The sequence below is a fragment of the Vigna unguiculata genome, chromosome 8, assembly GCF_037176805.1.
Source record: "Vigna unguiculata cultivar grain cowpea cultivar isolate G323 ecotype 2 chromosome 8, ASM3717680v1, whole genome shotgun sequence".
In the NCBI taxonomy this organism is placed as follows: domain Eukaryota; kingdom Viridiplantae; phylum Streptophyta; class Magnoliopsida; order Fabales; family Fabaceae; genus Vigna; species Vigna unguiculata.
Window position 1 is genome coordinate 40,114,021 of NC_140799.1, and position 24,893 is coordinate 40,138,913.

Here is a 24,893-nt window from a genome sequence, read left to right on the forward strand (position 1 = left end):
TATTAACAATAGAAAAATCACACTTTTATAATACATCTAAGATACGTTTATTAGATTTTATATAATATAATCTGTACTATATAATACTATATGATATGTATATGTAGTAGATTATAAATGAAAATTAGAATATAATTACTGTGGAGAAAATGGGTTGGGGATGTGGCACAATGATGGAGGAAGTGACTGAAAATAACATAGATGCATGCGGTCAAACAAAACGACAACAATGTAGGACCCACCCACTAATCATACTGCTATTCTTGTCGTTTAGTGCACACATTATTCTCTCACTCTCTTTCTCTCTTTCTAGTATTTTCTAATCTAATCTCACACTTTGGTTTCATTTGCTTTGCATCATTCTAAATCCAATTCCAATTTTCAGCTCTTATCTTACCTCTCTGTTTCTGTCTCTCTTCACTCTCAATCCTCTCCTCAACGCTCTCTATATTTAGGTATGTGCATATAATAGTAATATTTAAATTTCTAGGTTAAGGTCTTATACTTTCTATTTTATGTTTTTTTCTATTTCTTAACCTTATAAAGATTATTGATATGATAATATATATTAATTCTTCCTCTACCTGCTGTCTTCAATTCATAATCAAGGGATCATTCTGCTGTTACAGAAAAATGAAATATAATTTAATATTTTGATGGAGTATGCACTTGGTGATAAAAATTTGATTTTACAGTTCAAGCTCAGCACTTTCTGGAAGGGATTTTATTTTATTTTTGACGGGGAAAGGAGTGAGTAACACACTGTGATTCACTGATTTTCTGATTTTCACTCCTAAAATGAGTAAAGAAGGTGTCAGGTCAAGTGATTGTGTTGAACTTTGTTCTTATTTTTTCACTTCAACCTGGTTTTGGATATTTATTTGAGATTTTCTTTCTCTCAGGGTGTTCTTTTGGTGTCTGTGAAGATAGATTGAGGAAGGGCATGTTTTTGTGAAAGTCACTTCCTTTTTGTTTCCTTATTCTGGTGAAGAAGTTGGAGGAGATTGATATTAACTTCACAGCTTTTGAAGAATGGTGAAACAGAATCTACAGTCCAAGCACTGTTAATTGAAGCCCCCCAATCAAATAAATAACTGCAGCACACAAAATTACTGCAAGAAGGTAACAATAAATTTCAACAATGCCTCCATCACCAATATGGGAACATTCTACTGAAATAGTTTAGTAAACTAGGATAGAGAATTGATAGCGACACATTTTATATATTATGCTTAATAAAGTTTGTAAAATCTAGAGAGAGAGACTAACTGAATAGAAAGTTTTGATTAACTAAAGTTTCTGATTTGCAATAAATTTGAATCAATCATAAGTAGTATATGTTAGTAGTATTGGATATACATCATGTGTGTGCTTCTGATAGGAAAAAGAAATAAAAAATGATTGCATTTTGAAGGAATGCTAGAGTCTTTCTGAATTATCTCTATGTAAAATACCTTGCAAAATTATTGATTGTTGGATATGGATACAAAATGTTTGTTTGGATTCACTTTGAATAATGAAAGATCACATTGTAAATACTCAAGTTTGGTTTGATGTTGAAAAATTAAGTTGAGTTGAAACAAGTTTTACATTGGGCATGGAATTTTATACAGTTAACTTGCTTTTAGAATGCAACATCTGTACATCTATCACAAACTCTCACTCAAATCAGTATAAAAAATAGTCTCTCACTCAAACACACGGTGGACAAGAGGATTGTGAAATTATTCAGATCAAAGTAAATCTGGTAAGATTAAAAGTTCAGCTAAATGTGCAGAAGATGAAAAAATTCCTAGCGAATCAATGTGTGTGGGAGTATTCCAATATGGAATAATCCACCTTGTTGTTAGAGCCTACAAAAAAGCATTGGTTTACAATTAAGATGAAAGAAACGTTATGTTAGGTCTTAGAGGATAAGGTTCACACGAGAGATACGACCAATGAGACCTGAACTCAACAACATAAGGAATTTACATCACTCTCAGTCCAAAACCTTAAGACAATGGATTTATCGGTCTTCATCCTTATATAGTATTCTACTTTTTCATTTATACTCAATGTACAACTTAGATTTACATTTAAATTCTCAACACATTAAACACATTGTCTGTGCTTTCACTGTGAGGAAACTGAAGAACTGAACACTTGTGAGATTCAGTTTCTCATGCTAAGAATTATGGGACCTCCAAGGATATTGCTGAACTATAATGAGTGGGGGATATATATTTGAGAAAAAGAAAAGAAAATGAAATGAACTTGACTGTAGCAAAATATTTGGAATTTCTTAACTTTTGGGCCAATTCCCATGCCGTACTGTGACTTTTAATCCACCTCTGCAGATGCATGTTTATAGAAAATTAGCATGGAGTGTAATGAATAAGGGTGTAATAAGTGCTTAAAACTAGTAATCTGTGTATATCACTGTCAAGAGCTATATATGGAGAGACAAGATGGTGGATGAAATCGATCATGGTAAATATCATAACACTTTAATTACTTCATTCTTCGACAAAACCAATATGTTGGAAAGAACACAACCAGCTTTCTGGATCTGGAAATCTGGCCATGCAGCTACTCATTAAACATGCTGTATGTGTTTTCACAGTTATGCAATTATGTAGGTGTTCCTGGCTGCTATTTTCATTAAGGAAAATATTTTTTTTTTTTTAACACTAGATACACCACTTTTAGGGTATTTTGGCCATTGAAAATGTTAACTTTTGAGTGTGTAAAATTTTGCTGGGTGTCAAAATTATACTACTCCACTAAAGAAGTTCTAAAAATCCTCCACCAGCTTTGTATCCAAATAGGGTTTTTAGTAACATAATAATACTTCATGCTGCTTGGCTGTGTTGCTGCTGAGTAATTAGGATTTTTAATTTCTGTAGTTAGATTTTATGTTTGCTCTTTAGAACTGCTACAAATATGTTACTGCTATTTGATATCACAACACATTATTATGAGTTTTAATTTCTTTCGTCTATCTGAGTTTTAAATGGCAGTGGAAAAAATGAAAAAAACTGAGCATTTTCAGTATCAGGTTTAAGAACTTTATGTAAACTCTTTATTTTATGAAATCTAGAGAACGATAACAGGTGTTCAGAATTGGCCTTCATCAAAGCTTAGTTAAAAACGAACATATATATTGATCTCTTGAAAAGAAACATCATAGTTTTCTACAATGAAAACCATCTTTGAAAAGGAAAAAATATTTGCATGTTAAAACATGCTGAGAGTAGTTGGTAAGAAACAAACTCATTTACAAAGACAAAATATTGATTTACCTAAAGTTCTTAAAGTTTTCTGTTTATGAGTATCTGATACTAATCTTACCAAAAGTTTTATCTGAAAAAATTAGAGTAATCTGAAGCAATAAAAGATGAAAAAGGGTATTAAACTACCCTACAGAAAGAAAAAAAAAAGTAAAAGGAGGACAAAAGTTACTGTGCTGAAACAGCTCCCAAAATGGCACGCAAGTATGAAAGCTAAAATGGACCTACAGACAAGGTTCTCTTTTCTCTCTCTTCTTTCTCTCCACTTTTCTTACACAAAACAGTGAATTCTTTGGTACATTCACTTTAATACTGTTAACCATGTTTAACATTCAGTGATTATCACATCATAACATGTTTAACAATGCAATTAACAATTTCCACAAACAAACAAATGAGGCCCCAAAACAGAAGAAAAAAAGTTAGATAAATATATTATCTTCGATATCTGTCTCACTTCACTCCCTCTTGAGTTTTTGTTCCAAGCCAGCTTCTGCTGTCTGGTGCACAAATGGCTAATGAACATAACTGCATGTGACTTATCATCGCTTAATATAAGATTAAAAACTGTTAACTTTTAGTACAACACGATGTATAGTGGTTTTAAAAGATTGAAAATGAGAAAAATAAAAAAGAAAAACCAATTAAAAGATAACACTTAAAATTGTAAGAGAAAATTGTCAAAATTTAATAGTCACAAAGATAATTTTCCTAAATTGTATAGTTGTTACTTGCATAAAGTTATGTAAAAAAATATGATATTTTAACGATTGAATTACGACAATTTTCTCTTTATTATAACTTGAGATCATGTTCTTAAGTGATTTTTCTTTTATAATCTCAAATCATTTAAAGAATATCTTTTCGAATTATAAGAGAAAATTGTCAAAATCTTATATTTGTTTCAAATAATGTCTAAGTAGTTGATATTTTTGGGTGAAAATAGTGTGTTGAAATAAAATTATTAATTTCTCTCAGAAGTGGTTGTCTTTTTTACAACCAAGTTATTCTTTCGATTAGTTTAGTGTGTGGTGTTCGCTTTCAGGTTCACTGTTTGAAAATTCAGATCGTACTGAAGCAGAATGAATATATGGTTGTAACATGCAATGGTGTCAGTTGAGTGTGTTGTTGCATTGCAGCTGTTAATTTTACGTCTGAAAATTAAGAATGAAGGTATGACAATGATTGGTGTTTCAGAAACGTGACACCGCTAAAATTGTAGCATACAATAAGATCAAATTTTTCATTCCATTTCTCTTTCATCTTATTTCAATATACTTCATTTTTTTCATTTCACTGATCAATCATCCTAAAATAATGAACTGTAAATTTATGTTTATATATATATATATATATATATATATATATATATATATAATTTAAACTATCAAATAGAATAGATGTTTATTATACACAAATTATTTTCTAAAATTACATTATTTACATGCCGAAGTAAATCATCTTGTTGAAGAATCTAGTTAAGACTTTAGTTTATGAGTGTCATTTTCTTTTCCTAAGTTATATTTTATAGACTATGTAAGACAATATAAATTTAAGCCAATTATAGCCAATTATTTAAGCTAAAACAATTATACCCTAACTAATTGGGTCTTATAAAGTTCTGTTGAAATAAATTAGAATTGTTATTGATTTTTGAATTGACAATAATGTTGTTAGATTAGTAAAAAAAAAATATAGTTATACACATCAGTAAAAAAATATAGTTGGACAATATTGGTGATGAAAATTGCAGCATCTTCTAATACTAGTTTGACATCAATAGTAAAGTTGTAAATTTTTATAACTATGCTAAAAATTATATTTAAAGTGTTTTTTAATCAATTGGCAATATAGTACAAAATATTTATATTTATATTGACAATGTAAAGAAGTAAATCCATTATAATTAATCCTTACTTTGTCATATTTGAGTATTTATTGAACTTTGGAAAAAGTTTCTAATCATGTGACTTATATTTTCAATTTATAATTCAAAATGTGATTGAAGGAGACTTACTAGATAAGAAGGCTTACAGAAATTTATACATTTTAATTAATAATAGTGTGGTAAAGAGTGCATCGTTAATATTTCATATAATGAAACAGAAACATCAATTTTAGAAAGTATTATGATATTTTGTACTATTTCTTTTAAACAATTATTTGACATGTGTATACCTTTAAAGACTAATTTTTTATTACTTTCAGCTTTTTACATTATTTATTTTTCTTCTTGAAGCTGATCTTATATTATCAAAATAACACTGTTTTCTTTTACTTTCCTCTATGAAATTAAGTCCATTTTCTTTTAAACAATAAAAAATGACGCTCTTCATATAATTCGTTTTACATTAAAATTCATTTATTATTTATCTCCATGTGTTTTAACTCTTTTCCATTTTCTAGGAATTCATTAAAATTCAGTTCAAAGGTCAGATTATCTATTGAGTTTTTTCTTTTTAACTGTCATCTGATTATTATAAATACACTACTAATATTTTAAAATATATTCAGGGATGGCAACGGGGCGGGGCGGGGACGGGTTTCGCTATCCCATACCCATCCCCGCATAAAAAATTCATCTCCATCCCCATACCCAAACCCAACGGGTATCAAACTTTTTTTCCATCCCCATCCCCATCGGGTAACGGGTATAATCTCGTACCCATACCCGTACCCGTGTTCTAACTACTTTAATATTAATTTTTATAAAAAAAAAATTACGGTAAAGAAAACATAATATTATGAAATATTAATATTATGAGGATTTTCTTCGATGCCAAATACCTTAAAATAAATTATAATTGTTTACATTTTATATTAGAATACCAAATAAAATTTCATGTGAACCAAAACATTTATTAAATTTGCAAACTACAACATTGATGAACTTAGTTGATAAAATTAAAAAATATTTCAAAAAAATATAAAAGGAAAACAAATATTCAAATTAAAATATATTTTAAATGTTTGTTTACTTCAATTTTTTAAATTCTAATGAATCTCTTTTTTATACACTAATAAAAGTTATAATATATCACTTGATCAAAATGACACAAAGAACAAATAATAAACATAATAATAAAAGGAAAACAAATATTCAAATTAAAATATATTTTAAATGTTTGTTTACTTCAATTTTTTAAATTATAATGAATCTCTTTTTTATACACTAATAAAATTTATAATACATCACTTGATCAAAATGACACAAAGAACAAATAATAAACATAATAATAAAATTTTGACATAGATTTTGTATCTTTTGAACTTCAATATATGTTGGATAGTGACAAAAAAATATTCATAGCAATTACATTAAATTTTTATATTGTAGTAAATAAAAGTTATTTATACAATTAAAGTGAAAAAAATTACAGTATGATTAATAGTAAGTTATAAAATAACAAATAATTAGATAGAATATATCGAAATATTATTCTACATGATGAAAATAAACAATAAATAAAAATATTAAAAAACTAACAAATGTGTGTTTTAGAAATAATTTGAGAGATTATCGAAAGAAATCGTACAAAAGAAATCAAATGTATAATTAAGGTATGATAAGATGAAAAATACCTTAGAGAACTAATTATTAAATTATGTTTGAAGTGGTTAAAATTAAATAGAAATATCATTAGTGACCAAAAAATTTGTCATTAAATTACAAATAAATTAGTAATTAAATTGGTCACTAAATTAAGTACCGATTCGATCATTGAATTGGTCACTAATTTAGTCATTGATTCAGACAATAAATCAACTACTACCACCAATGACGAAAAATCAGTCACCATTTCATGTTTTTCTTGTAGTGAATTATCATATACTATTCCTAAATATCATTATATATATATATATATATATATATATATATATATAATTTTAACCACTTCAAACAGAATTTAAAGTGAAAAAATTACATTATGATTAATAATGAGTTATAAAACAAAAAATAATTAGATAGAATATATCGAAATATTATTCTACATGATGAAATAAAAACAATAAATAAAAATATTAAAAAACTAACAAATGTGTGTTTTAGAAATAATTTGAGAGACTATCGAAAAAAAACAAATCAAATGCATAACTAAGGTATGATAAGACAAAAAATATCTTAGAGAATTAAGAAAACTTTTCAAATATCAACATATATACTTAATGGTTGAAAAATAACGAAAATTATTTTAATGAAAAAAAAGAGTTCTTCAAATTAAACAAAAATTAATAATAATAATAAGTAAATAATTTTTTTTATATTACCCTAAATTGAGAGTATAAACATTCTCATGTGAAAAAAAAATTTATAATAAATAAAAATATTAAAAAATAATATAAATATTCAAATGTGAGGCATAATTTTTTTTAATTAACATACATCATTTTAACATAATTACATAAAGGTTATGATAAGATAAAAAATATATTGGAGATGAGGATGAGTTTCATGACAAATAAAATAATTAAAAGAAATAAAAAATAGAAAATATATATATATATATATATATATATATATATATATATATATATATATATATATATATATATATATATATATATATATATGGGTTACTTGATTAATTGTGAATATTTTAATAATTTAAACGAGAATGGAAATATGGCGGGGACGGGTATTATGGCGGGTATATGTACATCCCCATACCCATCCCCATACCCAACTGAAAAAGTCGGGGATTCCCCATACCCGTACCCATACCCAGTCAATGTGGGGATTCCCCGTCAAAACGGGGACGGGTTCGGACAATACCCACGGGGACGGATTTATTTGCCATCTCTATATATTCTCATTTGATTACTAAAAATACACTATATTAATATTTTTTAATATATCTTAAAATTTTAAAGTCAGTTGTCAGCCCGTAGAAAATCCAACATCCAATACTTTACTTGAGGGTTCATATTTAATGCCACACATCAGAATACTTGAGATTTAAAGATACCTCTAATGGAAAATATCTTTAAAAGTAAAACAAAGGAACGTAACTCAAAAAATAGGTCATACTTAAGATTTTTAACCATTTTCTTTCCAAGTGCAGTTCATTACTATTGTTGAGAATATTTTTCTTTTGCCTTTTGAGTGCATATTGAAAAAAATTTCCTTTAAGCTGCATCCACAATTTGTCAAGAAAAAAAAGTTTAAAATCTGAAGAAAAAAAAAAAAGGCAGTGACAACGGTCAAACTGGTGTGATATATGGATTGCGTGTTTGTGTCCATAGCGGTTGTAGACTTGTTAGCAGTATTGCAGTTGCAGGGAGCAGATGGTACAACACCACCACAGAATGCCACTGAACTGAACCAACACAGAGACATCAGATAGGTCAAACTATGCGACCACATGCCCAAAACATTGCAAAAGCAGATCCCGCTTTACAGGTTCAACCGCTTCCCACACTACAAATTATATTGGAAACAATATATGCAACACACATTGTTAAAAACTATAAAAAGAAATAAAAGATGGTAATTCCCAAACAAGAAGACAATAAAATGTGATTATATGTCTCATGATGACCCTCCGTTTGTTATTCCTTAAATTATTTCACCTTTTTTTATTCACCAAACAAGACAAACAGAAAGATGTTACTCAACTAAACACTAGGCAGAGTCGTACACATGGCATTGGTAGCTTGTATCCGTCAACATCGTTCAGTATCATTTGAGGCAGCATCATTACTGAGGAAGAAACTTAGAAGCAAAAATATTGCCACGAGTTGTACTGCAAAGACAGTACTCCTTGTTCGAATTTTGCAGCAAAAATCTTCGTATCCACACAATTTCAAAATACTCAGGCTCTACAAACATGTTAATAAAATGACACAAGAATCGGTTCAAAAATTGTCCTCGGGTTCAGAGAGGTTCTCAATTCTGTTGAGGCCCACACATCAGAATACAAGCAACGACATGATAGCAGCTTCTTTTCGAGAAAAAAAAGAATCTTATAAATAGGCATAAAATTAAAATAACATTTTGAATAGATAAAACTTGGAAAAGAAGATTGTTCTTTATAAGGAAGAAAGAATAACTTCGGACAAATTTAAAGGATATATGTCACATTCTTCATTTTTATTCAACCGAACGTCGAGCACAAGTTATTTACAGAAGGTTATACATGACATGCAATGCAAGTATAAGACAACACAATCAAATTTTTTTCCTGAAACTGTGATCAAAATAATTGTTGGTTCTCGATAGGAAATATTTATCTGGCCGTGGAGCGAGATGATCGGCTACTTGGACTTGTGCGATTACCCCTAAATAGCGCCTCCAGGTGCTGGATGCATCCAGCAGCTCCAATCTGTGTATCATAACAAAGAAAATATCAAACCTCTTCTAAAAATAAGGAATGACAGAGTTATCGTGGTTAAATAACGATATCGAACAATATCCACACTTTTGATGAGGGTATTCCACTAGTGAGATGGGTAAAAAACAGTGAGATATCTATTAAGAAATGCATCCTGTTATCTTTTTTAATGATAAATGTGGCACGAATTCCAAGAAAAGACCGTAGACTATTGGAATCATACGACGGAACCAACTCCAAAAAGATTATGGACCAAAAATAAATTCTCCAGAATGGATATCCCTTAGGATGGAAAAAGGAAACGAGCAGCCAAATACTATAAGTCATCTTTTGGAGTATTGTGAAATGTAACTCGTGAATGAACATGGACGCGACATAGAGCTATAAAGCTCTTGCACTACTCTTTTTCAATCAACAAAAAATTAAAAAAGAAAAATCATCTAAATTTACTTTAAAATTCGTAATCTAGTTTGGTGTCTCACAAATTACTATTATGTCAAAATTATACTACCACAACTAGGTCTAAAGTTGATCAAATAAATGTCCGCACAAAAAAGGGGTACCTTCCAGCGCCTCTTTTGTACAAAATGGCTGTTTATGTCTTCCAATCTGTCAATTATTTGCCTAAATGTTGGCCTTCTGTGTGGTTTTTCATCCCAGCATTCCTCAATTAACCTATGGACAAATCAGATTTCCTGAATGTAAAAAACTTATTCTTTTATCCTCCTACTAGACATTCAAATCTGCTGCCAATAAAATTTATTTAAAATCCTCACTGTTTAAGTCCATAAGCGTAAAGCTTTGGCAACGCTCTAAATGGTGGGCGCTCATTTTCAACATACGCTTTAGGAACTTCGTTTTCTGGTTTTTCATAGAACGGTGGACAACCTTCAATCATCTACAGGAACAGAAAACCATACAAGTTCTGGTCAGTATTTTGCTGGGCATCTCTACAAAACAATCCACTGTTTGTTGTCATTTATATTCTAGATTACAAATTGCCCATGATCCACAAATAAAACAATTCTGAAGTTTATCAGCAAAACAGTTGGAGAAAATGAACATTTAGCATGCACATAAAAATTACAAGAACCAAGCATATAGGTACAACAGCAAACTATGAGGCATGGCATCTTACCAAGATGATCATGAATATATAAATATATACTTAACTTTTATATTTTGACCCATCAATCTGTGGATAGCTCAAATCCCTAGAACTTTACTTGTCTGTTAGATCAACCTTAAAATAGGCAATAAAACATTGCATATCACGATTATATATTATAGACATATCTTGAGGAAGATCTGAGGGCCAAAATAGGCAGAGCTCAAGAGTCACGAGTGCTAGAGCTGTCCATAGATTCACCCATAGTATACTTGATAAAAAAAAATCTTATGTATACTTGATAAGCGGAAGAGGTCTTGTGCGTAAAATATACCACCAAATATTTTAAAATTTAATATGCCATAACAACACTGAAGGAATTTGAATGATGAAAACAACATAGGATGCACAGCAACAAAATGATACACCTCTAAAAGCATTATTTTCCAGGACTTGACTTTTTTTTACTAAAGTGAATAACAGAATTATATATGTAATAATATTCCTGTTCTGACAAGGGATGCTTCCTGCTTTCATTTTCAGCGTTCTAAAAGTTTTAGGTGCTGGGATAAAAGGAATTATCACCAAGGACAGAGAGTATTGAATTAACATGTACAATTTGGTCAAATACCACAACATTATTCATCAAGCATTAATTCATCAAACAGTTTTTATATAGTATTAATTGATTTGCAATTTCAGGGTTTAAAAGTCTTGTTTCAAAGGTAAGCAATAATGATTTTACCTCCTGTAATATCAGAGCAAAAGAAAACACATCCACTTTTGTGTCGTATTCCTCATTTCTATATACTTCCGGTGCAACATATCGCCCTGTTAAAGTTATAAAAAAAAATCATCAATTGAAACCACAAAAATCAGAACCACACACAATAGGATAAAAACGAATTGAATTGAATTAGATACAAAAAAATAGCAATACTTAAAAATTAATTAAATTCAAATTAGTAAAATTGAGCCCCACGTCTTTATTAGTCACTTAGTAAACAGCATTTTTTTTTCTTTTTTTCCTTATTGTGTATGCAACCTATTGCACATTACAGCCCTTGTGAAATATAAGTTTGCAATATTGCTTTTATGTGGAACATGATTAACGACAAATATTACAAGGCTCTCTACTGTAGAACAAAACCTACATGATGTATCCAGGCTTGTCACGGGTTTGTCTTCCTTGACTGTTTTAGCGACTTTAAGCAACTTGCTAACTCCAAAGTCTGCAACTTTCAGATGCCCAGAATCATCCCGCAAAATATTTCTGTTGTCTTACTCAAGTACAATGAAGAAACTTTAAACAGTTTCAACCATTCAAAGAATGAATGAAAAATGCATGTTTCAATTGAAAAATCCATGACACTTCATACACAAGGAGGAAGAATGATAAAATCAACTAGACAGGGTAGGAGTGCGTAAAACATACGAAGGCTCAAGATCTCGGTGTATAATGGCTTCAGGTTTATGTTCGTGCAAATAGTTCATACCCCTGAGAATACAAACATATTGCATTTATTACAAATATTCAAATGCAAATTGTTAATATTGGAGAAAATTTTGCAATATTCAACTCTTCAAAAATAAAATAATCAAGAGAGCTTGTTTCCTTGAGAACAATTGAGAGCATGTGATCCATGCATGATAAGAAAGCTCTTGACTGACCTAGCAATATCAAGTGCAAATTTTACAGCTGTTACTGGTTTTAATGCACCTTTCCACTTCATGTAGGCACGAAGATCCCCCTGAATAGATGATAGTTCATTCCAAATTGTTAGATGTTACATTTGTAAAAATACAGGGTACCACGTACATAAGTATGGGAGATATCTAACTATATACACTTCTTATTTTTCACTGTTTCACTAAATTGAAGTGGAATCCTCGAATAAAGAGAAACCAAAATCTAAATCAACAGTAATCAATACGGGGTTAAAACAGGTATTCCTTATCATTCCATTAAATCTTTTAGCATAGATATTTGTTACTTCTAGATACAACAGGAACGTATTTGTCAGTCTGGATTTAGTTCCTCTATAGTGAGAAGATAAGTAAAGTAAGAAAGTGAGAATCTATCCATTGTCAACTTCAATTACATTGACTTATAATAAATGGTAGATAATCCCTAACTTTTACACTTTACACATATAGGGACAAATCAATGCAAATAACCCCCGTCAACAATTAATATCAGTCCCAAGGTAAATGTTTATCACATTAAGTTCTTAATTATTATTGATGATTTGTGCACTCCTACATAATATTGGATTTTGAGTAGCCCAACTGAAACTACATTGTCACTTTAAAATAACAAATTTCTAACCATATCGTATTCAGCTCACTGTTATATACGATAACCATTAGCCAAGTAGTCAATATAATTTTTCAAAAACAACATGAGAAAAATAATTATAAGCAAAAACCTTCCTTATGACCAGTGTAGGACCAAAACTAACCTGGGGTAGATATTCTGTGACGATAATCATTGGAGTGCTTTGGGTTACAGCACCTAAAAACTGAACAACATTTGGATGCCTTATTTTCTCAAGCAATGTAAGCTCATCATGAAATGCTCTTCTGATAAACATACACCAACAAACAAAAATTAACTGAGATTAAAAAGTGATAACTGAATAATCAATTGACGTGAATGAGTAGCCAAACCCACACTTTATCATCATCAGCGAACACTTCCTCCCCAAGTGTCTTGACAGCAACCCGAGTTCCACGCCATAATGCAATCCGGAAAGTTCCCTGAAAAATTCAATATAAATTATGAAACATAAAATAAGCTAAAGTGTATGGACTTAAGAAATTATGTCAAAAGGCAGAAGGATATATCCGGTTACAAAACACTATTAACTATAGAGAAGGAAACTTGAAACTTTACCTTTGTTATGCAAACACTATTAGTAAAATCAAGTTCAGAAGGATCAATCTCATACTCTGGGACTTCTCGAGCATTCTCCACATGCATGGGAGTTATCTACAAACGAAAAGAGGTTTGTAATCGCAATGTGATGTCATAAACCAACTACTCTAAAAGGAGTTTAATATCTGTGTACTATCAGCACAGTAAAACTTACTCTGTAAAGCAATAAGAATCTTTAAAGTATTTATTTAAAAGTCAACCAAATAACATTTAGGAGTTTATACAATGCCAGTGCATACACTGATTTCTCTTGAAAAAGCTTGACTGCAAGACCCGTTGGAGCTGAAACTAAATATAATAATCAGACGAGGAATGAAACCTCTAAGAGCGGGATTTTCACTGATATTCTCTCCGACGAAAATCTCCACTATCAAAACCCGATGTCCACATTTTACTATTTAAATTTTCTCAATATGTTGTTGTTTTTTTTATTAAAGATTCGGATTTCACTGAACAGAAATGTCCAAATCCATGCTGAGGCTGTCAACTAAACTCTCGAGACGAATAACAAACGATTTTACCTCTAATATCAAGCAGGAAAGCAAAACAAGAGACTAACCGGAGGTTTTGCACCGTGTTTCTCCAAAAGCTTCACTACGTCGTGGTTTTTATAGTACATTGCATCAGCTAGAGGCTGTTAAACAATCCAATCCAAAAATCAGTGACAGCGTACAAAACGAATAACGAAAGATGACGGCAAGTGAAATTACGGTGCTGCCCCAACGGTCTCGCGGATCAACTTCAGCGCCTCGTCGTAGCAGCAACTCAACAACGTCGGTGCGTCCCTGGCAGGCGGCGACGTGGAGTGCGGTGCGGCCGTCAATGTCGGTGAAATTGACGTCGCTCCCCGCGTCCAGCAGTTCCTCAATCCCGTCCAAGTCTCCTTCGTTGGCCAGATACATCAACCGAACCGTTGGATCCAGCGCCTCCGACACATCGCCTGCGCCGTCGCGCTCCGGCGCTAGAGAGGATTGCCGGCCGAGCGAGAAACGAAGCTGAAGCTTCTTGGCTTCCATTGCGGCGGCGAGGGTTTTAGGAGAGAGAGAAAATGTAATTGTGGTATGAGAATGTGTTGGATTCAACGTCGATAAGAATAAGAATGTGAATATGAATGAAAAAGGAAATGTGATTCGGGTTTTGATATTTTTGAAGAGAGGATTGCTATTGGATCGGATTCTTTGTAATTCAAATCTTGACGTCACTGCCTTTCTACACACTCCACCAAGTGACTGTGGAAGAAACAGTGTCGGTTTTCTGTGATAATCTCGACCAGGCTTATCCTTAAAAAAAATTAAAAAATATATATATACATATATATAGTTAAGTAATTAATAGATAATTTTAGGTAATAATTAGTGAGAAATAAAGCCTGGATTTTAATATTTTTAAAAATTAGTTATTGACCGTATCTTTATAGGATTGCTTTGAACAGCTATTTCTGGTATTCGATAAAAGCTTGCCTGGTAAAGTTGACTTTCTAATTAAATTTATTTCTGGCATTAAAGACGTGCTAGACAGGAACTGAACCTTCAATATAAAACGCGTAGGTCGTGTATAATAAAAAAAACTACTTACAAAAAGTAAGCTTCTGACTAATTCATGGTTAATAACTCATAAAATACGAGTTTAGATAACTGTGCGATTTTTTATATGCAGCTACAATTACAGCAGCAATTATTTTGAGTATTTGTGATCGATGTACGTTTACTAAAGCAGTTCCTTTAGTAGCTTGTGTCTCAAACCTGCTTTCACAAGTGATGAGATAGAATTCCAATTTGGCAATAAATTTTATGAGCTCATCCTAAAGTGCGAAAAAAAAATTAAATGTACTTTTAACATAGACTTTGGATATGTTCTCTTGAGCATTTAAATATTCATGCACTTGAACAAAGAAAGTGACATTTTCAGCATTTAAATATTCATGCACTTGAACAAAGAAAGTGACATTAACGTTGTGTTGGGATTGGAGGATAAATTTAGAAGAATGAAAATGAGTGAATTTGAAACTGAAAAAGAAAAGGATGAATTTGATGTTGTTTTGATTAAGTAAAAACTAAGAAGAAAATGTATAAAAGTTTGTACATGACTTGATTGATGAATGTATTATTTATTATTATATTACTATTATTAATTACAAAACTTAAAATTGTTAATGTTTTATTATTATTATTATTATTATTATTATTATTATTATTATTATATTACATGTAGTCTTTTCATGCATTTCTCTCCATGTGAGGAAGAAAAATTAAAATATATATATATATATTACATCTCATTGTAGTTCATATTTTTCGATTTAAATATCAAATGAGCACTCTCTCACTTCTCGTCTTCTGAAACAAATAAGGTGTAAATTCATTGACATGTTTTCATTAATACTTTGTTTATATATGATGAATTTTGGAAAGAAATGATTTGAGGGATAAAGAGAGGATTGTGGTATTGTTTAATTTGAAGATTGTGAGATAAAAGTAAATGGGTTTAAAGAAAAAATTTGTGAACTTTTGATTAAGATGTGATGATGTGATAGATAAAAGAAATTAAAATAAATAAAATAAAAAAATTACACATTTTACCCTAATGGTTAAAAGTAATATGAAATAAATAATTGATGAATTAAAGTTTATTTAAAAGGAGATTTTGATTCAATAATCACTCTTCTTCATGCATGAGTCTCACTAGGAATCCTAGCCCCTCCCCTATGCGTGAATAATACATTTAATTAAATACTTAATCATTAATTTGATATTTATATTTAAAATTCTTATATAATTATTATTTTTCCTTATTTTTTACTTAATTGAGTTTATATTTAAAAATAATAGTTTATTTATTTGGTTAAGTTGATTTTAATGTTGTTTGTAAAAATGTTGTGTGTTAGAATATGAGATGTTTTTTACATGTGTAACATTCTACTATTTCTTCTGTTTTTTTTTCCTTTTACCTTCTCTCATACCTTCTCCCACCTTTTTTTCTCTCTTACCACATTTCAGTGCCATTTTTCCTTTTCTTCCTTCTTCTTCACCATTTACCTTCTATAACTTTTTTTTTTTCCTTTTTTCTCTCTTTTCCATCACTTTTTTTTTCCTGTCCTCATCTCTTACTATCTTGTGATTTTTATGATTCATGAATTGTTGTTTAAACTTAAGTTGTAGTTGGATGTGTTTGTTGGCATTGCACTAGTTATTACCTACTTGAAATTTGGGTTTGTTCGGAATGTGCATGAGGTGTTTAAAGTTTATGTGGCATTTAGGAGGATGAAATTGATGGTTTTTTGTAGGTGGTGGTGGAAGGTAAAGGAAGGTGATGAGAGATAGAAGAAGAAGGTGGAAGGAGAAAAAAAGGAACTAAAAAAATCAAAGGGCTCCAAAGGTAAAAGATAATTAATAGTCTAAAATGTGGCACCCAACAAGGACGTTACATGACTTTTACCTTTCGTATGCGTGAATTACAAGGTACAGTTAAAAGAGCGTTCTTCACTTGAATTTCATTGTATTACGTGTCCATGATTAATGACTAATATTTAGACATGTAAACTTGGTTTAGTTTCTTTAATCATGTAACATCTGGTCTATAAATAAAGGGTTGCCCTTATGTATTGGAATATATATTTAGAGTCATTATTGAAGAATTTTCTCTCATGTATTTGTGCATTGTGCATGTGTGTATTTGTGTGTGAGTTTTATCTTGAGCATAAGGTTTAAGTGAAGACTTCTCCACTTATCTCACATGGTCATGAATGAATGACGTGGTAAATTATTACATAAAAATGTGTCATTCAGTTAATTATTTGATACAATATATTATTTGAATAAATAAAATTAAAATTACGTTATTAAAAAAAATTCTAACATGAAAAAGAGAAAAATATTTTATTAATGTAAGTGTTTAAGAAATATATTATTAGGAAAAAATTTGAGTAAACGTAATTACGTACTTTTGAAACAATACTCGAGAATTAATACATTTAAATTTCTAAACAAAATTATAATAAAATGTTATTGGAAGTGTGGGTGTATAATATTAACCAATATTTTATTTTAGGTTTAATTACTTATTTAGTCTTTGTTTTCGTTGAAAATGTCAAGTTGGTTCTTTAGTTTTTTTTTTCAATTTTAAAAAAATCAAATTAATTTGGTTTTGATTTGTGAAAAATTGATGCAATTTAGTCATTTTCATTAAATTTCTTGAAACAAATAAATGATTTTTCATCAAAAATTAAAATTGTTAATAAAGATGATTTGTTTTATTAGTGTAATTAATATAATCATAATATAAATTTTGATGAAAATTTGTTGATCTCTTTCAAAAAATTGAAGAATTAAATTGTATAAAATTTTCAAAAATCATGACTAAATTGCATCATTTTTTTACAAATTAATATCAAATTAAAGTTAAAAAAAACTAAAAAATTAACTTGATATTTTTGAAAGAAACATGATGAAATGAGTAATTAAATATTTATTTTATTGATTGCAATAAAAATATATTTTAAATTAATCTCGATATTATAAAGATATGAGAATTATAATACATTATTAAAGTTTAAAATTATAATACACTATTAAAATATATCGTAAGCTGAACACATTTAAATTAATTTAAAACTAACAAAATCGCTGTCTATACTTTTCTTTGACTTTTATCTTTCTTAAATTTTAAACTTAAGCCTTAAATTCTTTACTATGACTAGCGAACACACAGGCATTTTTTAATTTTCAAAAAAGTTAAGATCAATAATAAATATATAATTTTCAAAATAGTTGTTAAATATAAAATTATAAAAAAATAAGATATGTAAAAAGAAAATTTAAATGATGATTTAAGATAAAAGAGATTTGTAGAAAAATGATTAAAAGTAAATTATTTATAAAATAATTAATTTTTAAAATAACTAAGGGTAAAACGGGTATTAAACTCGATATTATAAAGATATGAGAATTATAATACATTATTAAAGTTTAAAATTATAATACACTATTAAAATATATTATAAGCTGAACACATTTAAATTAATTTAAAATTAACAAAATCGCTGCCTATACTTTTCTTTGACTTTTATCTTTCTTAAATTTTAAACTTAAGCCTTATATTTTTTATTATAACTAGCGAACACACAGGCGCGAATTTTCAAGAAAGTTAAGATCAATAATAAATATATAATTTTTAAAATAGTTGTTAAATATAAAATTATAAAAAAATAAGATATGTAAAAAGACAATTTAAATGATGATTTAAGACAAAAGAGATTTGTAGAAAAATGATTAAAAGTAAATTATTTATAAAATAATTAATTTTTAAAATAACTAAGGGTAAAACGGGTATTAATCTCGATATTATAAAGATATGAGAATTATAATACATTATTAAAGTTTAAAATTATAATACACTATTAAAATATATTGTAAGCTGAACACATTTAAATTAATTTAAAATTAACAAAATTGCTGCCTATACTTTTCTTTGACTTTTATCTTTCTTAAATTTTAAACTTAAGCCTTATATTCTTTACTATAACTAGCGAACACACATCGCGCCTGTGTATTCGCATTTTTTAATTTTCAAGAAAGTTAAGATCAATAATAAATATATAATTTTTAAAATAGTTGTTAAATATAAAATTATAAAAAAATAAGATATGTAAAAATAAAATTTAAATGATGATTTAAGACAAAAGAGATTTATAAAAAATGATTAAAAGTAAATTATTTATAAAATAATTAATTTTTAAAATAACTAAAAGTAAAACGGGTATTATAAAATATGGATAAAAAAAGGAATCCCTTTTATTGTTATAAATTTTTGGTCAAAATATCTCTCGATCATTGCTAAATTGCATATTTAACATTTTCTCATGAATTATATATACAGGAAGGAATGAGATGAAACTTGTTTCTATATTTTTCAAGAAAACAGAAAATGATAATAATTATAACTTTTAGTATAATGTGAAGTTGTTTTAATAATGACACATTAGTTGAGTGAGTTGATAATTTTACTCACGTAATATTTGTATGTAATAATATTATCATTATGTTTAACAAAAAAATAAATAAATGACGAAAACTAAGTAGAAAACTAAAATAAGAACTAAAAAAACACATTATATCATGAGATTAAAAATTTAATTAAGTCAATAATTTAAAAATTAATATAACAGTAACCCGATTTTCACAATCGGGTCAAGACAGGAGCCCCGACAAGTCCACAGCCATGGATCTATCCAGCTGAAGGGTTCAGGAAAGAGACGAAGATTTTGAGCGCAGAACCATTACAATGGCCATGGCTGCTAACCATCTCCGAAACTCGACTCGCATCTCTGTCCACCGCATTCTCCATCACCGTTTTCAACCTCTCCTCAATTCTGCCAGGTCTTTCTCCGAAGCTGCTTCTTCAATCCCGCAACCACAACCTAATCAACAATCTTCGCCTCTTTCGTCCTTGAAGGATTATGAACTCGCCAAGTTCGCTGCAATTGCTGATTCCTGGTGAGCTTTCAAGCAGAAAGAGAGAATTTGTTCAATGAATTTATGGTTACAGACGCAACACGAAACTGAATTGTACAATTTTTTTTTTCAACGGGTGAATTTGTTTAATATATATTGACGTTGCTGCTACCGCGTGCATAATTTTTCGCTGTATGTGTGTTAATTTTGGGAATATGGATGACATGTTTTTGCTCTTTCTTTGATGTTAATAGGTGGGATTCTGAAGGTCCCTTTAAGCCATTGCATTTGATGAATCCTACGAGACTTGCTTTTATCCGTTCTGCATTATGTCGTCATTTTAAGTAAGTCTTATCTTTCTTTTAGTTCTTTTTTGGTCCATTTTTTGGGTTTGGGGTGTTTATTGTTGAAGCTACTTTGCTTAACGATCTGTACTATGTTCTAATTGATTCCAAACAACTTTTATAATCTATTAACTTTATGAATTATTATTATAACAGTGCCATTCTTGCAGCTGTTAAACTTATTAATCCATTAGTAGCACTCAGCGTTTGCCACACATACATAGTAGGGATTTGGTTTAGTATTCCCCGAATTAGATATAATCTCACGAGGACGTGTAAGAAGATGACTGAAATGAAGTATTGTTAGTAAAAAAGTGTTAACTGAATTGGTTTTTTACACATACCTAGAAGAAACAACAAGAGAAACGAAAGAAGAAAGTTATTAGTTAATAGGTTAGTATTTTAATTTTGTCTCTTGGGACTTCTATTCTAATGATAGCTAGTTTTCCCTTTTCAGGAAGGACCCTTATAGTGCTAAACCTCTTGAAGGACTTAAAATTGTTGATGTTGGTTGTGGAGGTGGAATTCTTTCTGAGGTATATCTATTCTCCTATTTCTTGTGATGTGTGGAAAAAGACCTTTTTTTGTCTCCTGGCCTACGATAAACCAATATTGGTTTAATCAGTTCAGACCTCAGAGATGACTATATATATTTTTTAAGATTGTTAGTTGTTTTTCATTGCAAATTTTATGCTGTTTTTTTATGGTTGTTTTATGATTTATAGCTTTGTTTCTCTTTTGTTCGTCAGCCACTAGCTCGACTGGGAGCTACTGTGACGGGTGTTGATGCTGTTGAGAAGAATATCAAGATTGCTCAACTTCATGCTGTATGTATATTCTGTAACTGGCCAATTGATATTTTGCAATGGTTATCTCCAACTTGAGATTTGTCAGTACTTTCCTCCATGTTGATTAGGTTATTGTTAATTGGTGGAAGCAGTTGCTAACTTTACATCTTCAGATTCTTCACTATTAGCTAGACAACTTATTATTTCCTGTAATCAGGGTTTGGATCCAGTAACTTCAACTATTGAATTTTGTTGCACAACGGCCGGTACATATGCAAACCTTGAAGCATTCTTGTATACTTATGTCTTACATCCATGAAGTGCATCCTTCAAGTCTTTTACATCCATGGATTGCAGATCTTTGTTGGATATGATGCATTAGCATAAAAAGCTTAAATATTTGCACTTCCTACTGGCTTTTGTAATTGGGCTTCTTCATTTGTTGTTATTCTTGCAGCTTGCAGAAAGTAACCATTATTTATTTTAACTTCTAATGCATCTTTGTCTTTAGAAAAATCATTTTTTTCCCTTTGGTCTCATTTATTCCTTCCCACTAGTATCTTTTATTGAAGAAAGTTTTATATCCATCCCTTGACGTTTCTCATCAAACAAGGTGTCAGCTTGGACTTACTACTAAAAGAGTTGTTACACGTACTTATTTCTTCATCTTCTCTACATCACAAGAATTATAGATTTCAGTGGCGGTGTCCATTTAATTTCTTTGCTTGCAATTAGGTATCATGATAGTAAAAGATTAAATGTTCTGTGTACGTCAGGGCATGCATTTTACAAATGTAGGTTGCATTATCTAGTTTGTTTATAATTGTCCTATTGTTTTGGTGAATTATGCAATGTCTTTACAACACAAACATTTTTTAAATTTATTGATCAGAGAAACTAGTTGAAGAAGGAAGAAAATTCGATGCCGTTATGGCCTTGGAGGTACTCTTTCATTCCCCCTTCCTCTCTCTCTCTGGCTGTATGCTTGCATATTGCAGTGCATAAATGTGTTTTTGAGCTATAAAGAGATGATGCGTGTATCATATTGTTGCATAAATCTTTGATAGTATTACTCCAGCGGCGTTGGTTCATTTGGTTCGAATTTTGTTCAGGTGATTGAGCACGTGGCAAATCCTGCAGAGTTCTGCAAATCTCTTGCAGCACTAACAGTTCCTGATGGCGCCACTGTGATATCGACAATCAATCGTTCTATGAGAGCCTACGCAACTGCAATTGTTGCCGCAGAATACATTCTCCGCTGGGTATATCATTCTCAACTTCCTTCCACGCTTATTCTCTCCTACAAAACTCTTTGATGCTTCAATTCAATTGACACACTAACTTCGCGTTCGAAACTCGGCAGCTTCCGAGAGGCACTCATCAATGGTCCAGTTTTCTGACGCCAGAGGAACTCGTCCTCATCCTGCAACGGGCCGGTATCAATGTACGTACACTAAACGAACTCATAATTCACAAATCATAAACAATTTCATTTGCCAGGTTTTAGTCATCGCCTACTTCATTTGTTGCATTGCACGCACAGGTGGAGGAGATGGCCGGATTTGTGTACAACCCGGTGACAGGACGGTGGTCTTTATCAGACGATATCAGCGTAAATTTCATCGCCTTCGGCACCAAATCAAGCAACACCGAATAGCATAATAGATATAGAAATAAACATAGGATTACTATTAGTACTGTTATATTATTATAATTGAAATTGTTTTTGAATGGCGAATAATAATATCCGTGAAATTGAAATAATCAGGGGGTGGAGGGAGAGAGTTTCCTGAGAGTGATAGAGGTGCGTTTGGATTGAGTCAACTGTCGACCCTGCCATATCTGAAACTCCGGTGAGCGATTAATTTCGTGTTTCCAATGGTAGCGCGCTTCTCCGGACATGAGAATCAAGGAGCCAGGGGTGAGGAGAACGGGGACGGAGAGGGAGGCGTTGGTGAAGTGCATGACGCAGTCGGACTCGAGGGAGAGGATGGCGATGCCGTCGTCGAAGCGGAGGAGGTCGACGTGGGCGCAGATGCCTTCGCCGGGCTGGTAGACGTTGGCGATCATCTGGTCGAAGAGGGGTTCTCTGAGGAGGATGTGGGGCGGGAAGGGGGATGGGTTATGGGCCTGGAGGCGGATGGATCGGCGAATGGAGTGGGCCAGAGGAGGGGCCCAAGAAGGGAGGTGTTGGAGGCCGAATCGCATGGCCTGGTTGATGGAGGGAGAGGGGAACCAGTTTTGGGATTGGATGGATGCGAGTATGCGGGATTGGTGGCGTGGAGAGAGGAATCTGGGACACAGCCATAGACCTTTCACTTCTGAGATTGACTCCCACTCCCACTCACGGTCGCTTTCGCCGTCGCTGTAGCCATCACTGGAATCAGATTCCTCGGATGAAGACCCGAACACTTGTTCCAACACTGTCTTCTCCTCCTCTTCCCTCATATTTCTTTCTTCCACTTCTCTTCTCTTCTCTTCCCAGTTCCTGCAGATTAAGTCTTCTTCTTCTTCTTCTTCCCTTCCTCCTCTTCAATTTCTACCTTGCTAGCTGCTTTATATCAATGATGGAATCAGCTCCAGAATTGATCCCACACTCTCCTCTCTCACTTTTTTTTTCTTCGGCGCACACCTTGCGAGTACAACGTTTTGCTTTGGTGGGCTGGCCCAACACATTGTTTTTGGTCTGAGCCAAAACAATAGTTGAAAGATTGAAGGCTTTTGTTTTCCTGCACCCGATAATTACTACATTTTCATAGTTTTCAAAATATCCATTTTACCTCACTTCCGGATTATTTGTTTCTAGAATATTTATTTTCAGAACACTTTAGATTATATGAAATATTATTTTGAAATAATATTTTTTGAATAAATTTTCCAGAAGATACTTTTGGAACAAAATTTTTATAACAAGTTTTTTTGTTGAATCATGTGAACTATATTTTGAAACAAGTTATTTCTGAACTAGTTTTCCGTTAAACCTAATGATTTACTAACTACATTTTCATAGTTTTCACATAGTTATTCGATGTGTCCTACTTATTTGTTTATTTGATTTGTCCTATTTTTTTTTTCAAGATGACCTAGTGCAAAATAACTGTTGATCTTTGTGACTTATAATCAAATTTGTGTTACACAAGAAATGTATCCCTTTAGATGATTAAAAAAAATTTCGTTAGCAAAATTTTAAAAATTATACACAAAGTAACAAGCAACTTTTTACATATTTGTTCAATGTGTCCTATTTGTTTGCTTATCTGGTTTGATCTATATTTTTTTAAGGCAGTTTCCTGGGACAAAAGTTAAGGGTTGATTTTTGTGACTTATAATCAAATTTGTGTTACATAAGAAATACATCCTTTGGATAATAGAAAAAAAGATTGATTAGTAAAATTTAAAAAATTCTACGTAAAATAACAAACAACTTGCCTCTCTTGTTTGATCTATTTTTTATTCAAGCCAGCCACCTAGTGAAAACAATAAGATTTGATTTTTTTTTACTTATAATTAAATTTGTGGTACATAAGAAGTACATTCCTTTGCATGATAAAAAAAAGATTGATTGGTAAAATTTAAAAAATTGTAGGCAAAGTAGTAGGGAGTTTTCCACATATTTGTTCAATGTCTCCCACTTATTTGTCTATCTAGTTTAACCTATATTT

At 30.9% G+C, this 24,893-nt stretch overlaps 3 protein-coding genes and 1 long non-coding RNA gene across 5 annotated transcripts; 2 read left to right on the forward strand and 2 right to left on the reverse strand.

Annotated features, from left to right (window-relative positions):
• Window positions 1–299: 299 nt before the first annotated feature.
• Window positions 300–4,534, forward strand: LOC114193072 (uncharacterized). Of its 2 annotated transcripts, XR_003606220.2 has the most exons (4): window positions 300–455; window positions 696–818; window positions 903–1,122; window positions 4,318–4,534. It is a non-coding gene; the product is annotated as an uncharacterized LOC114193072 (long non-coding RNA). The 2 variants fall into 2 exon arrangements; XR_014984099.1 differs by lacking the exon at window positions 4,318–4,534 and having other exon boundaries at window positions 903–1,417.
• A 4,799-nt stretch (window positions 4,535–9,333) lies between these two features.
• Window positions 9,334–14,666, reverse strand: LOC114194666 (Integrin-linked protein kinase family). Its single transcript, XM_028085026.2, has 12 exons — window positions 14,361–14,666; window positions 14,210–14,284; window positions 13,609–13,704; window positions 13,387–13,472; window positions 13,175–13,295; window positions 12,384–12,463; window positions 12,148–12,210; window positions 11,867–11,985; window positions 11,458–11,543; window positions 10,381–10,502; window positions 10,168–10,279; window positions 9,334–9,595 (listed from the first exon to the last, which is right to left on the reverse strand). Exons 1-12 carry the CDS (start codon window positions 14,664–14,666, stop codon window positions 9,500–9,502), a joined length of 1,362 nt encoding a protein of 453 aa, XP_027940827.2. The 3' UTR covers window positions 9,334–9,499.
• Window positions 14,667–19,834: 5,168 nt separating this feature from the next.
• Window positions 19,835–24,001, forward strand: COQ3 (coenzyme Q 3). The gene is made up of 9 exons (XM_028086061.2): window positions 19,835–20,141; window positions 20,354–20,443; window positions 20,901–20,979; window positions 21,193–21,270; window positions 21,449–21,497; window positions 22,124–22,173; window positions 22,344–22,493; window positions 22,595–22,675; window positions 22,775–24,001. Exons 1-9 carry the CDS (start codon window positions 19,930–19,932, stop codon window positions 22,886–22,888), a joined length of 903 nt encoding a protein of 300 aa, XP_027941862.2. The 5' UTR covers window positions 19,835–19,929; the 3' UTR covers window positions 22,889–24,001.
• Window positions 22,917–23,679, reverse strand: LOC114195554 (2-oxoglutarate (2OG) and Fe(II)-dependent oxygenase superfamily protein). The gene has a single exon (XM_028086062.2). It carries the CDS (start codon window positions 23,677–23,679, stop codon window positions 22,996–22,998), a length of 684 nt encoding a protein of 227 aa, XP_027941863.2. The 3' UTR covers window positions 22,917–22,995.
• Window positions 24,002–24,893: the final 892 nt, after the last annotated feature.